This window comes from Herpailurus yagouaroundi, unplaced genomic scaffold, assembly GCF_014898765.1.
Source record: "Herpailurus yagouaroundi ecotype Mexico unplaced genomic scaffold, PumYag 246, whole genome shotgun sequence".
NCBI classification, from domain to species: Eukaryota; Metazoa; Chordata; class Mammalia; order Carnivora; family Felidae; genus Herpailurus; species Herpailurus yagouaroundi.
In genome coordinates this window covers 11,722,236-11,733,834 of record NW_024412463.1, presented here as the reverse complement: position 1 = coordinate 11,733,834, position 11,599 = coordinate 11,722,236, and the positions used below count along the sequence as shown (strand labels likewise).

Sequence of the window (11,599 nt, the reverse complement as noted above, 5' to 3'; positions counted from 1 at the left end):
GCCGCTGAGTCACCCAAAGTGACACAGATGATTTGAAATGGGGTTTTCATGTCTCCGTCAGGTCCTCAGATGACTTGGGGCCAGAGAGGCCATAGGCTGTGTGCTTGGTGGCCATCGAGGAGAAGGACCGTGGGAAGGAGAAAGGACAGTAAAGAGACCCCTGGCTGAGTGCGGCTGGAGCGGGGGCAGGGGAGGGTCCCTAGGGGAAGGAAGCCCAGTCCTTGGGCTGGTGTTGGGGGGCCAGAGCATCCTCTGCTTTGCTGCTGGCCCCGAGGGGTCCCACAAGGTCTCCCTCTCAGACCCACACCCTCATCAGTAAAAGGAACTGTCCCCTTCCTGCTCAGTGACCACTGCGAGGTCCCACAACTGACTGAGCATAGCACGGGTTTTCGTGTCCCTTCTCTGCTGTCCCGGCCCCCTTCTGCCGCCCCCCCCCCCACTGTCCCCTCCTCATTGTGCCTGTCCCTTCCCTGATGGTCACTGGCCTCACCTGCACTGCCGCAGAGGTGGCTGCACGAGGAAGGGTGGGTATGCAGGCCGAGCCCCCCGTCCCACCCCCCAGGACACCTGCAGGGCCGTTCTGACGCCTGAGCTCCCACAGGGTCAGCCGAGGCCTGTGGAGACACAGCAAATCCTCTGCTTGGGCGCTCTGGGGACAGGGACCTCACTTCTGCACAAGACAGCCCGTTTTACCTTCGGGAACATCTGAATGTCAAAGATTTATTTTAACTTCGCGTGCAAGTGCGCACACGAAGGGCCGAGCACGGTTCGGCCGGCGTGGCTGCGCCGTGCGTGTGCGTGTGCGTGTGCGCGTGCATGAGAGAGAGCGCGTGCACGCGTCCGGGGGCTGGTGTCTGTGTCCCGCCACCGCCGGCCCTGCCGCAGCGCGGGGCAGCGCGCTCCCCCCTGCCAGCGGCGGCCACCCCCCGGGGGGACTAAGCGGGGACTTCACTCGGTACCGTGTACTCCTTTCAAAGTTTCCCTCGGAGAGTGGACCACCTTCTACCGAAAGGGAAAGGCTTTGCATCCTGAAAGCGCGCACACGGCCAGCCAGGCAGGCGGGGAGGCTGGGGCCCGATCCAGGAGCGTCTTCCACACCTCGGGCCTCTCTCCCCCCTTCCGCTCGCTCGTGCCGAGTCTTGTCCCGACAAGAGCCTGAGCCCACGCTCCTCGGACGGTAAAGAGGCAGACAGGTGGGCGTGGGGGGCGGCGCCTGGCAAGAAGCTCTTTGTCACCCAAGCAGCGAAGTGACGGGACAACGCCACGGGAGTCGTCTGCCCAGCTGGAAGGCGGGCGCGGGCCGGGGGCTCCCACGATGCCCACTGCTGCCCTTGGGGCGCCAGGTCTCTGGCGACTCCAGCGGTTCAGGATTCGGCCCGCGGTTTGCATTTTAGAGCGGGCACATCCCGTGTAGACAAGGCACGAACGCTCAGAGGGGAGCCGCGAGGTCTCCCAAGGCCCCTCCTGGGGAGCGTGTAGGGTCCGAGAAAGTGAATCACTGCCTGGGAGGCACGGGGGCGGGGGGCGCTTGGAAGGGGCAAGGCAGAGGATCATTCCCAGGGGAGCCCGAATGCTTTGGTTGGGGCTGCCATTCCCCTCACCCCTGCAAATACGCCACACACTCAATCGGACCCCCTTTCGTTCCCAAAGCAGATCTGCCCACCGGAAACCCCCGAGCGGAGAAGCCAGCGGCCGCGGCGCTCCGGCAGCGGCCACGAGCCCCCCGAGCTGTGGCCCTGAGCGCCGGGACTGCTCAGATCACAGGAAACCACTCATCCTGAAGGGTCGATGAGGCTGACGTTTGCCTCCGAACTCCCGGTGACTAATGTGGCAGGGAGAGAATGTCATGGAATATTCAGCCAGAACCTTCTTTCGAAGGACCTGAAGGGTTTCATCACCAACACTCGGCACTGGTAGGGGTGTGCTCCACCAGCTCTGCGGGAGGCGTTGGCTCTAGCGGGTAGAAGTGCACAGACCGTGTGGCCCAGACCGTGGTGGGGACCGATCGTCCACTCCCAGAAGCCGGGAGGGGGATGGCGAAGGCAGGCGGAGCCCCGGCACCTCCGTCCCAGCCCCCTGCCTGGGGTGTCCGGGCCCCCGGTGTAGAGTATCTGTGGGTCTCGGGAGGCAGACGAGTGGAGCGCTGAGCCTTGAAGCTGCTGGGCTCGGCTGGCACGAGGCCGCAAGCCAGACGGCCCTTCTGGAGGCTTGTTCAGACTGGACACCAGGAGGCAGAGCCCTGGGGAAAGTCTTGCTTCCCGAGAGCCCGGGGAGCCCGGGAGCGCCTCAGGTCTCCAGCCAGCTTGCAGGGGCCCCTGGGCTCCCCGAGGGGACACCGGGGGTGGGGGACTTGTGTCCTCATGCCCCACCCTGAGCGCTCATTCTGAGGAGCACCCACACCTGCCTCCCCGGTGGGTACCCCCCCCATCAAACGCTGCAGGATCGTGTCGTCACAGGAAGGCTCACAGACCGTCCTGGGTGCGTTCACCTGGCTCCAGGCCTGCCGTGTGTGTGTGTGTGTGTGTGTGTGTGTTTCCGTCTGCTCCCCCTTCTGCTCAGCGGGGGTTTGCTGAGCCGTGCGGGGGTGGGGGTGGCACAGATCTGGGAGGTCTGTCATTCTGGGGGTCCACCTTGTGTGTCTGTGAAGTTCCTGCCCCTGGCCCCTGTCTCCTCTCCGCAGGGGCCCTGCCCCCACACCTGGTGAGGAAGGCGGACGTTTGCTTATTCGTTCATTAGATTTTCTTTAATGTTCATTTTTGAGAGAGACAGAGCATGAGCAGGGGAGGGGCAGAGAGAGAGACGGAAACAGAGAATCTGATGCAGGCTCCAGGCTCCGAGCTGTCAGCACAGAGCCCGACGCGGGGCTCAAACCCATGAACCGTGAGATCATGACCTGGGGCGTGAGATCATGCTTAACCGACTGAGCCCCCAGGTGCCCATCGATTTTCTGGGTGATAAGTCCCAGCGTCCATGGGCAAAGATGAGCGAATCACGGCGGAGGGCTGGCTGGCCGAATGGCTCTCAAATCCAGCAGCTGGAGTTTGAATTTGTCATTCCATCACAAGTGACAGCCCCAGGGTCTCTGGTTCAACACCCACTGGGAACAAGAGGGCAAGAACCCTGCAGGGGGATGAGCACCAGACTCCCCCCCCCCCCCCCCCCAACCCTGAGCCAGCAGGGAGAGTGAGGCCTGGGCCCTGTCCCACCGCAGCTCCCCGAGGGGCCCCACCAGGGTGGGCATGGGCTGAGTGGAGGCTCTGGCCCTGGGCGTGGCTGGCCATGCCCTGGGGGGCTGCAGAGAGCAGGACAAGCCCCCCTCCATATCTCTTCATCCCCAAGGGGGCGGGGAAGGTAGGGGCCCGGAGGTCCAGGCGGCCAGTGGTCTGTGCCTCCTGAGCTGGACTGAGACCAGTGACCTCTCTGAGCTGCAGGAGGAGCCCCAGTGGGGCCAGGGGCCGGTGCCCTCGCGTGTGTGTGCTTGCACGTGTGTGTACATGAGCGTGCATGCGTTGGGGCTGGCCTCCCCTTGTCCTCGTCTGTCCACACGGCCATTTCTTTTAGACGTTCAGCCTGGACGTGGTTTCCATGGAGTTCTGACAAAAACCGGGATTCAAATCGTCGTCACGGGCAGCAGGAGGGGGAGGGCGGGGCCGGGAGCTTTCCCTGCACTCGGGATCCAGGAGCAGGCCTGGGCCTGTGGTTTTTTTCCTCCTTCCTTCAAGGGTATTTTAAAATGTATGGAATTTTCTCTCCCAAGCCCTCCTCCCATTGCCTGGCGGTGCGACCAGAGATGCCTCTGGTAGAACCCGGAGGGAGGATTCCTCCCTATGCATGTGCTGGAATAGGGATCCAGGCTCAGGAACTTGCAGGAGGGGCTTGTCCAGAGCGCTGGCCTCCCGGGGCAGTGGCACTGAAGTGTGGTTAGGGTTCCAGACCGCCTTCCCACTGACCCCAAAGTTTTGTCTCCTTGACTGGCCTGAAATTCCACCATTAGAGTTTTATTCCTTTGGATATTCTCGTAAAATGTCAGTGCACCTATTGGAGCTTGCCAGTGAGTCTCTCACATCTGGGAGTGAAGGGGTGTCCTGAGCCATCCCTGCCGGGAGGGCGGGACACTCACGAGGAGAGGCAAGGGAGTGTTTGGAGCCTCACCCCTCACCCCTGTGCCAATCAGAAGGGAGCCGCGAGTCAGCTGGAGGCAGCAGGTGAAGGAAGGACTGCGGGAACGGAAGGGGGAGGGCACGTGGCCCGGATTGTGGCGCTTCTGCACAGGCTGTTGAAGGGGCAGGTCCCCCTCCCCGCACCCCCACCTTTCCAGGAGCTTCCGCTCAAGCACACGGGGCAGGCTGGGGCCTGGGAGGCTGGCATCTATGGGCTTGTGGTGTTTCCCTGCAGCCGGGAAAGACGCTGTCCCTCCCACCCCCAGGCTGGACACCTCGGGGACGCCGCCCATGAGGGACGAAGGTGTAGCAGGAGAAGCCGAAAGACGACGAGGGGTCGGCTGTGCCAGAGGTCAGGGTCAGTGCTTGTCCCCATCCCCAGGCGTCCCTCACCTGCCGACCCCTGGGGAGAAGCTCACTGGCTTCCCCGTTTTCTAGGCCGGCCCCAGGGGCCGCGGAGACCCGAGTCTGACACTCACAGAGCCTGCACCCCTGTCACGAGGCCGCCTCTGTGCTCAGCCCGCGGATGAGGAAAACGGACACATGGAGGGCAGCGTGCTGGCCGCACCCCCAGGTGGACCCAGGTCTCCCCGACTCCAGGCCTCAAGGCGGCCCCGTGGCTTATGGGGTCTTCTGAGCAAGCTCCTCCTGCTGCTGTTCCTTGCTCTGGTGACAGCAGGACCCGAGCTGGGGGATCCCGGCCCCCAGTGCCCCCAGCCTTTGGGAGACACCACCAGAGCCCACACGGTTTTGGTCAGAGGGCCCCAGTGGAGGGCTGTCCCCCGAGTCAGGAAACGCCCGGTGAACAAACGAATGAGCGGATGAACAGATGTGGGCCCACTGGCCCCTGGACATAAGAGTCCCAGCCACGGGGGCCACTGTCTCCTTTATTGAGAGGCTCGGGGGCTTTGTTCTTGCCGATTACATCAGGGGGGCGGGGGCGGGGGCGGGGCGGGGGGCGCTTGAGCCGTCGGCGGGGTTTTGCATCACTGCTGACCAGTCACACCGGACACTGTTCTCTGAGACCGGCTTCGGGAGCTCCAGTGTGACGTGGCCAAGGGCTGACTCCCCGGGGCTGGACGGCACGGGGAGGGGGGCCTGGCTGCGCGGCTGCGTCTCTACCTGCACGAAGTGCGCACACGGGAAGGCGGGGTCCATGAAAGTCGGACAGACTTGGGGCTGCGCACGGACCCCGCCCCCGCTGCGACTCGGAAGCTGCGGGGTGGTGGTGGGGGGCCCACCTGCGTTGACTCCGCCCCCACCCCGGGGAACCGTCCCTTCTGTCCATCCTGGGCTGGGCCCGCCGAGACGGTCGCGTGAGTCCCGGCCGAGAGGGAGGAACGGCCCCACCCATTTGTCAGGCGGCTGAGCCCGGGCGCGAGGACCCGTGCCCGAGGCGCGGAGCGCCAGCGAGGGTCCAGGCCCTCGTCCCCACGCCCACCGCCAGGGCCCAGCCGCCCTGCTCACCCGCCCAGAGCAGACGCTGTGTGCCAGGTCTGGGCTGGCCTTGGCCCCTGCGTGGGTGGCCCCTGGGTCACGGGGCTGGCTGTGGGCTGACCTCCCCCCCCGCCCCCCTGGAGCTGTCCCTGGTGAATGGAGAAGGACCCCGTGGGGTTTAAGCAGGACACGGTTCGTAGCGGGGCGCCCATCGACATCCTCCCATCCACCTTGTCATTTTCGTGGGTGGGACATCGAGCCCTGGTCACCCAGGACAGGGACCAGGCCTCCTGAGTCCCGAGTCAGGGCTGTTCCCAGCCGTCGGCCGGCCCGACGGTCTCCCTTCAGGCCAAATATGCTCCTGAGCCCAGGGAGAACCTGGGCTTTTTAAAAGCCTGTACCTCTCTTTCCAGGCCCTTCTGCCACTGTCTCCTTTGGCTCGGGGGACCTTCTAGGGCCAAGGCCGGGACCAGGCCACCCTGCCTGGAGACCGGCTCTTCCAGACCAAGGAGGCGCCTGCCCCTCTGGGTCCCCGGAGCCGGGGCTGCTGCCGGCTGGCTGTGACGGATGACGCTGGCCGGCAGGCTGGCTGTACTCACGACTCCCTGTCCTCACCTGTGGCCGAGTCCCCAGAACTGGCGTCTCTCTGGGACCCGGCCAGCTGCCCTCCACTCCAGGGAGCCGACCCCGAAGCAGCTCAGAGCTGGGCAGCGGGAGCTGACTCGCACAGCGGACGAGAGCCCGCGGGGACGTCCCTGGCCTGGCCTGGGGCGGGGGGGTGTGGAGACAAGACTCCGCCGACCTGGCCTTGCCTCCGCCGAGCCAAGAGGACTTCCAGGGCAGCCCCCCAGCAGCTGGCATCCCTGTGGAGGCCGCTGCTTTGGCGAGGAGGCGGGAGAGGAGGGGGAGGCATCCGGCCGATGCCCGGCACCCCGACCCCCGGGTGGTCTGTGGGGACACAGGGAAGCTTCCCGGGAGTCGCCCTTGGAGGGGGGCCGTCTGGCTGCCTGCTGTACCAGAGGAGGGTAGGGGTCCTCTCCTCGCTCCCCCGGGGCGCCAGGACCTCGGCCGGCCTCTTCCCACCCCCCCACCCCCCCCCCGAGGCACTGCCGCCCCCAACGCCCGCCTGGCCCGACCCTGCCTTTCATTTCTGTCCACCCTCAACACACAGCCGCCTGGGAACAAAGAAGTCTGCCTTTCACCCAGCACTAATTTGTCCTCATTAAAGGCCCTTTCTGGATCCGGGAGAGGAACAATCTCTCCGTGGCGTTCAAAGAGGAGAGGAGGGAGGGGTGGGGCGGGCTGGGGGAGAAGCTGAAAGAAGTGGGGCCCCGGGCCTCGCCGGACCCCTCCGCCGCCCCAGGGGTGGGGGTGGGGGGGGGCGCTGCCGAGCGGCGGGGCCCCACCCGCCTAGTACAGTGTTTCCCGGGTGACGTTGCTGGAGAACGTGTGGTTGCTGGACACACTGTTGCTCCTCCTGGAGAAGGCTGGCCTCTTCCTCCTGCGCCCCCACAGGGGACAGAGGCAGGCCAGGGTGGACAGGAAGGCCTGGCGGAAGTTGGCGGAGACCAGGTTGTACAGGATGGGGTTGATGGCGGAGCTGATGTAGAAGAGGGCGTTGGTCAGCATGTAGAAATAGTGGTAAAAGTCGTAGAGGAACCTGGAAGGGAGGGGCGAGGGCCGGGCGCTCAGACCCCGCGGCCCCCCCGCCCCCCCCCCCCCCCCCCGGGCCGGCAGGAGCGCGGGCTCCGGCGGTGGCTTGGGACAAACGTTTAGGAAACGCCTTGTAAATTTTTGACCCGGGACATTCCGTGGTAAGTTCCAGGACTCCGGCTTGTCTCGAGAAGCCGGAGTCGTGGCCACACCCCCCCACCGAGCTGGGCTGGGGCCGTCCCCCCTGGGGGGTGCGGCCGACCCGCCCGGTGCCTCCAGCGCTCCCCGCGACACACCTGCCCTTCCGCCGGCGGGGTCCCAGCACAGCTGGGCTGCGGGGCTCGGCCGCGCCCTGGCCTCAACCCAACAGCCAGGGAGGGAACCCCTTCCCGGCCTCCTGGGCGGCAGTGTACCTCGCCCTCAGGGGAGGGCGTTCTGGAAGCTTCTACACGGCCTCCCGGGACTCCTCCACCAGATCTTCCTTCTGCTGGTTTTGCCGTGCGTCCCGTGGGTGTGGCTCCCCCTGAGTCCCGGGGGTGCTCCTGCAGCTCCGCCAGCCTGCGGTGGCCCAGCCCCCTCCCACATCCAGCAGGGCCGGCCCTTCCTTGTCTCTGCCTAGATCTCTCAACTTGTCTCGTGCCCGCTCGCTCAGGGTCTGCTTTCCTTCTCTGCTGCTACCTGCTCCTGGGCACCTGTCCCTCTGTGAGCTTCGTCCTTCCCCCGGCCCGGTCACAGCCACACCAAGGACGTGTGGGGACGTGACCCGCACCCTTGCCCTGAGCTGCTCTGCTCAGCGGCCCCCCCCCCCCCCCCATGCCCACCTGCTGTGGGAGCTTCTCCCAGCCAGAGCCCCACCCCCTCCTGGTACTCACGGGGTCCACTGCGTGTCTGAAATGTAGCAGAACATGAGACGCCGGACGTGGTAGGGCAGCCAGCAGACCACGAAGGCGATGACCACTGCCCCTGAGACACAGAGAGACGTGGGTCTCCGTGGGGTGAAGGGCCGTGTCCTGTTATGTGTGCAGGAGACCTAACACTTGTAAAAGTGCAGACTCAGGGCAAGCTCTCTCGGCATCCTGACGACATTTTGTTTTGGAGAAACAGGAAAACCCATCTTAAGATTCACGTGGAGTCTCGAGGGACCCCAGAAACGGTCTTGGGGAAGAACAAAGATGGGGGGCTTTCACGTCCTGATTTCAAAACCTACCATGAACCCACAGTAATGAAAACAGTGTGACACTGGCTTAAAGACAGACATGGAGACCGTGGGATAGAAAGAGCCAGAAACCAGCCTCACGGATGTGGTCAAATGACTCCCTATGGGGCTGCCAGGACAGGACCGTTGAGGGGATGGTCTCTTCAACAAACGGTGTCAGGGAAACGGGCAGCCACACGCAGAAGACCCCTACCTCACACCCTATACACGGTTAGCTCAAAGTGGATCAAAGACCTGAAGGTAGTAAGAACGACGAGTCCCAAGATCTTAGGAGAAGCGGAGGGCGCAAACCTGACGATGTTTAATCTGGCAGGGATTTCTTGGATATGGGATCAAAGGACACAGTCAACAGGATGCAAAGGTAACACACAGAATGGGAGAAGGTATTTACCTAGCATATCTGCTCACGGATTAATATCCAGCATACTCAGAGAGCTAAACTTCAACAGCAAAAATCAAACCACCCGATTAAACATTTAAAAATGGGCAAAGGGCTTCGGTAGACATTTCTCCAAAGAAGACACACAGATGGTTAATCGGCACATGAAAAACTGCTCAACATCACTCATCATGAGGGAAACGCAGTCCCAAACTATAGTCAGATCCCAGCATGCCCAGGATGGCTACTATTAAAGAAAAAAGCCCTCAGAAAATAGTGATTTTTGGTGAGGATGTGGAGAAATTAGAACCCGTCTGCGCTGTTGGCGGGAACGTCAAATGGCATGCCTACTTTGGGACACAGCATGGCAATTCTTCAAGACATTAAAAACAGAAGTACCCCAGGACCCAGCAATTCTACTCCTGAGGGTGTTCCCCAAAGAACCGAAATCAGGGCCCCGAGCAGACGTTTGTACACCAGCAGCACCACTTACAATGGCCACAAGGTGGGGCAACCCGAGGGTCCACCAACAGATGATGGAATATTACTCAGCCTTAAGAAGAGGGAAGTCCACCTGGTGCCACAGCCTGAGCCTTAAGGACGTTGTGCTCAGGGCAGTAAGTCAGACACCAAAACACAATGATTCCACTCCCATGGGGCCCCGAGAGTGGTCAAATTCAGAGACAGAGAGGAGGTGGCAGTTGTCAGGGGCTGGGGGAAGGGGGTGGGTAGGGGCAGAGTCTCGGTTTGTAAGATGAACACATTCTGGAGATGGATGGTGGTGATGGCCACACAGCATCACGAATGTACAAAATATCACCGAACGGACACTTAGAAATGGTCAAGACGGTAAATCGTATGCTATGTGTGTTTTACTGTAATTAAAAAGGGAGCGACAGAAAAGCCAACCTCTAGGGAAAACCCGGGGCTGGCTGGCCCGGTGCAGAGAGGAGCGCGGTCCCCGAGACAGCACATCTCCATCCTGGGACTTGGGCGCAACTTCAGGAGGTGCTCGGTTTGGGGCCCCGGAGACCCGGGCCTGGGGGAGGCCCCCCGAGGGGAGGGCTGTCCTGCTGGCAGCAGTAGGAAAAGGGTTGGTGGCATGGGGCTATTCCGGGAAGCCCGACCCTGACAGGGCGGAAGCAAATGCTGGGACCCTGACCACTGGACACAGTGTGCTGCTCACTGGACATGAGGCGACTGTGAGCTGAGTAACTCTCTCATCGATAATATTGCGATGATCAATGCTGAAAGGGCAATACTTTGGAAATACTAAACCTAATCAATTACTAACATTAATTTCATCTATGTCTTTTTGCTTTTTAAATATGTTGCCACATCTCAGTGGTCACTAGACCGTTTAACATTTAACCGTCATATATTATGACATTCTGGACCTCTTTCTTCTAAGAACCAGGGGCTGCTGAGGGACAGGTGGCCTGGGGCAGAGGCCCAGAGGCCTGTCTGCTGGGGTGAGGGTGACAGCAATTGGGAAGGCTGCTGGGCTGGGGGGAGGCACAGGTAGGTGGTCAGGGTGGGGGGCTGGGTCGGGTGGGGCTGCCTTCAGCAGAGCAGGGCGGGGGAGGCGGGTGTTTGAAGAAAGAACTCTCCACAAGGAGGCCACCTCTGGGCACAGGAAACACCCTCATGGTGTCCCACACACGGAGTCCCACACCCACATGAGCATAAGCTCCACCCAGGGCTCTCCTGTGACGGGGGCTGGCTTGGGGCCTTTGTAGGGGTCGGTCTTCAGGATTCCTTATTAGAATGTGGGTCACTGTGCAGGGGGGCTGCTCTTCAGGCCTCTTTGCCTGGCACCTGACGGCACGTGATAACCCCACCTCTGCTGCTCGATGACTGTGTGAGCGAGCTGCCTGACCCGGAGACGTGCTCAGGGACTGAGTGAATTGAATTGGCGAGTGGATGAGTGATCAGACAGATGGGTGGACAGATGGAGGGATGGATGTGTGGATGGCTGGAGGGACGGGTGGACGGATGGGTGGGTGGGTGCGTGGACAGATGGGTGGACAGCCGGGTGGACAGGTGGGTGGGTGGACGGGTGGGTGGGTGGATGGAGGGATGGATGGAGGGATGGGTGGACGGATGGGTGGGTGGGTGGATGGAGGGATGGGTGGACGGATGGGTGGGTGGGTGGGTGGACAGCCAGGTGGGTGGGTGGGTGGGTGGATGGATGGATGGATGGATGTGTAGATGGATGGAGGGATGGATGGGTGGGTGGATGGATGGACGGATGAACGTGTGGATGGCTGGAGGGATGGATGGGTGGATGGATGGGTGGGTGGGGGGATGGATGGATGTGTGGATGGATGGATGGATGGATGGATGGATGGATGGACAGATGGACGGATGTGTGGATGGATGGAGGGATGAATGGGTGGGTGGGTGAACGGATGGACGGATGAACGTGGATGGCTGGAGGGATGGGTGGGTGGGAGGATGGATGGATGGAAGGATGGATGGGTGGGTGGATGGATGGACAGATGAACGTGTGGATGGCTGGAGGGATGGATGGGTGGGGGGATGGATGGATGGATGGATGGATGTGTGGATGGATGGAGGGATGGATGGGTGGATGGATGGGTGAGTGGGGGGATGGATGGGTGGGGGGATGGATGGATGAATGGATGGAAGAATGGATGGATGGATGGATGAATGTGTGGATGGATGGAGGGATGGATGGGTGGACGGATGGCTGGAGGGATGGGTGGACGGACAGATGAATAGGTAGAGGAG

General features: G+C 62.3%; 1 protein-coding gene across 1 annotated transcript in view; it reads right to left on the bottom strand.

The window, feature by feature from the left end:
- Positions 1–4,974: 4,974 nt before the first annotated feature.
- The window catches only part of NTSR1 (neurotensin receptor 1), a 47,120-nt gene continuing 40,495 nt past the window's right edge, over positions 4,975–11,599 (bottom strand). The window contains exons 3-4 of the mRNA XM_040459860.1: positions 8,123–8,213; positions 4,975–7,257 (exon numbers count right to left, since the gene is read on the bottom strand). Of these exons, the coding sequence (XP_040315794.1) occupies positions 7,008–7,257; positions 8,123–8,213 (341 nt within the window). The 3' untranslated portion in view covers positions 4,975–7,007. The remainder of the gene's footprint in view (positions 7,258–8,122; positions 8,214–11,599) is intronic.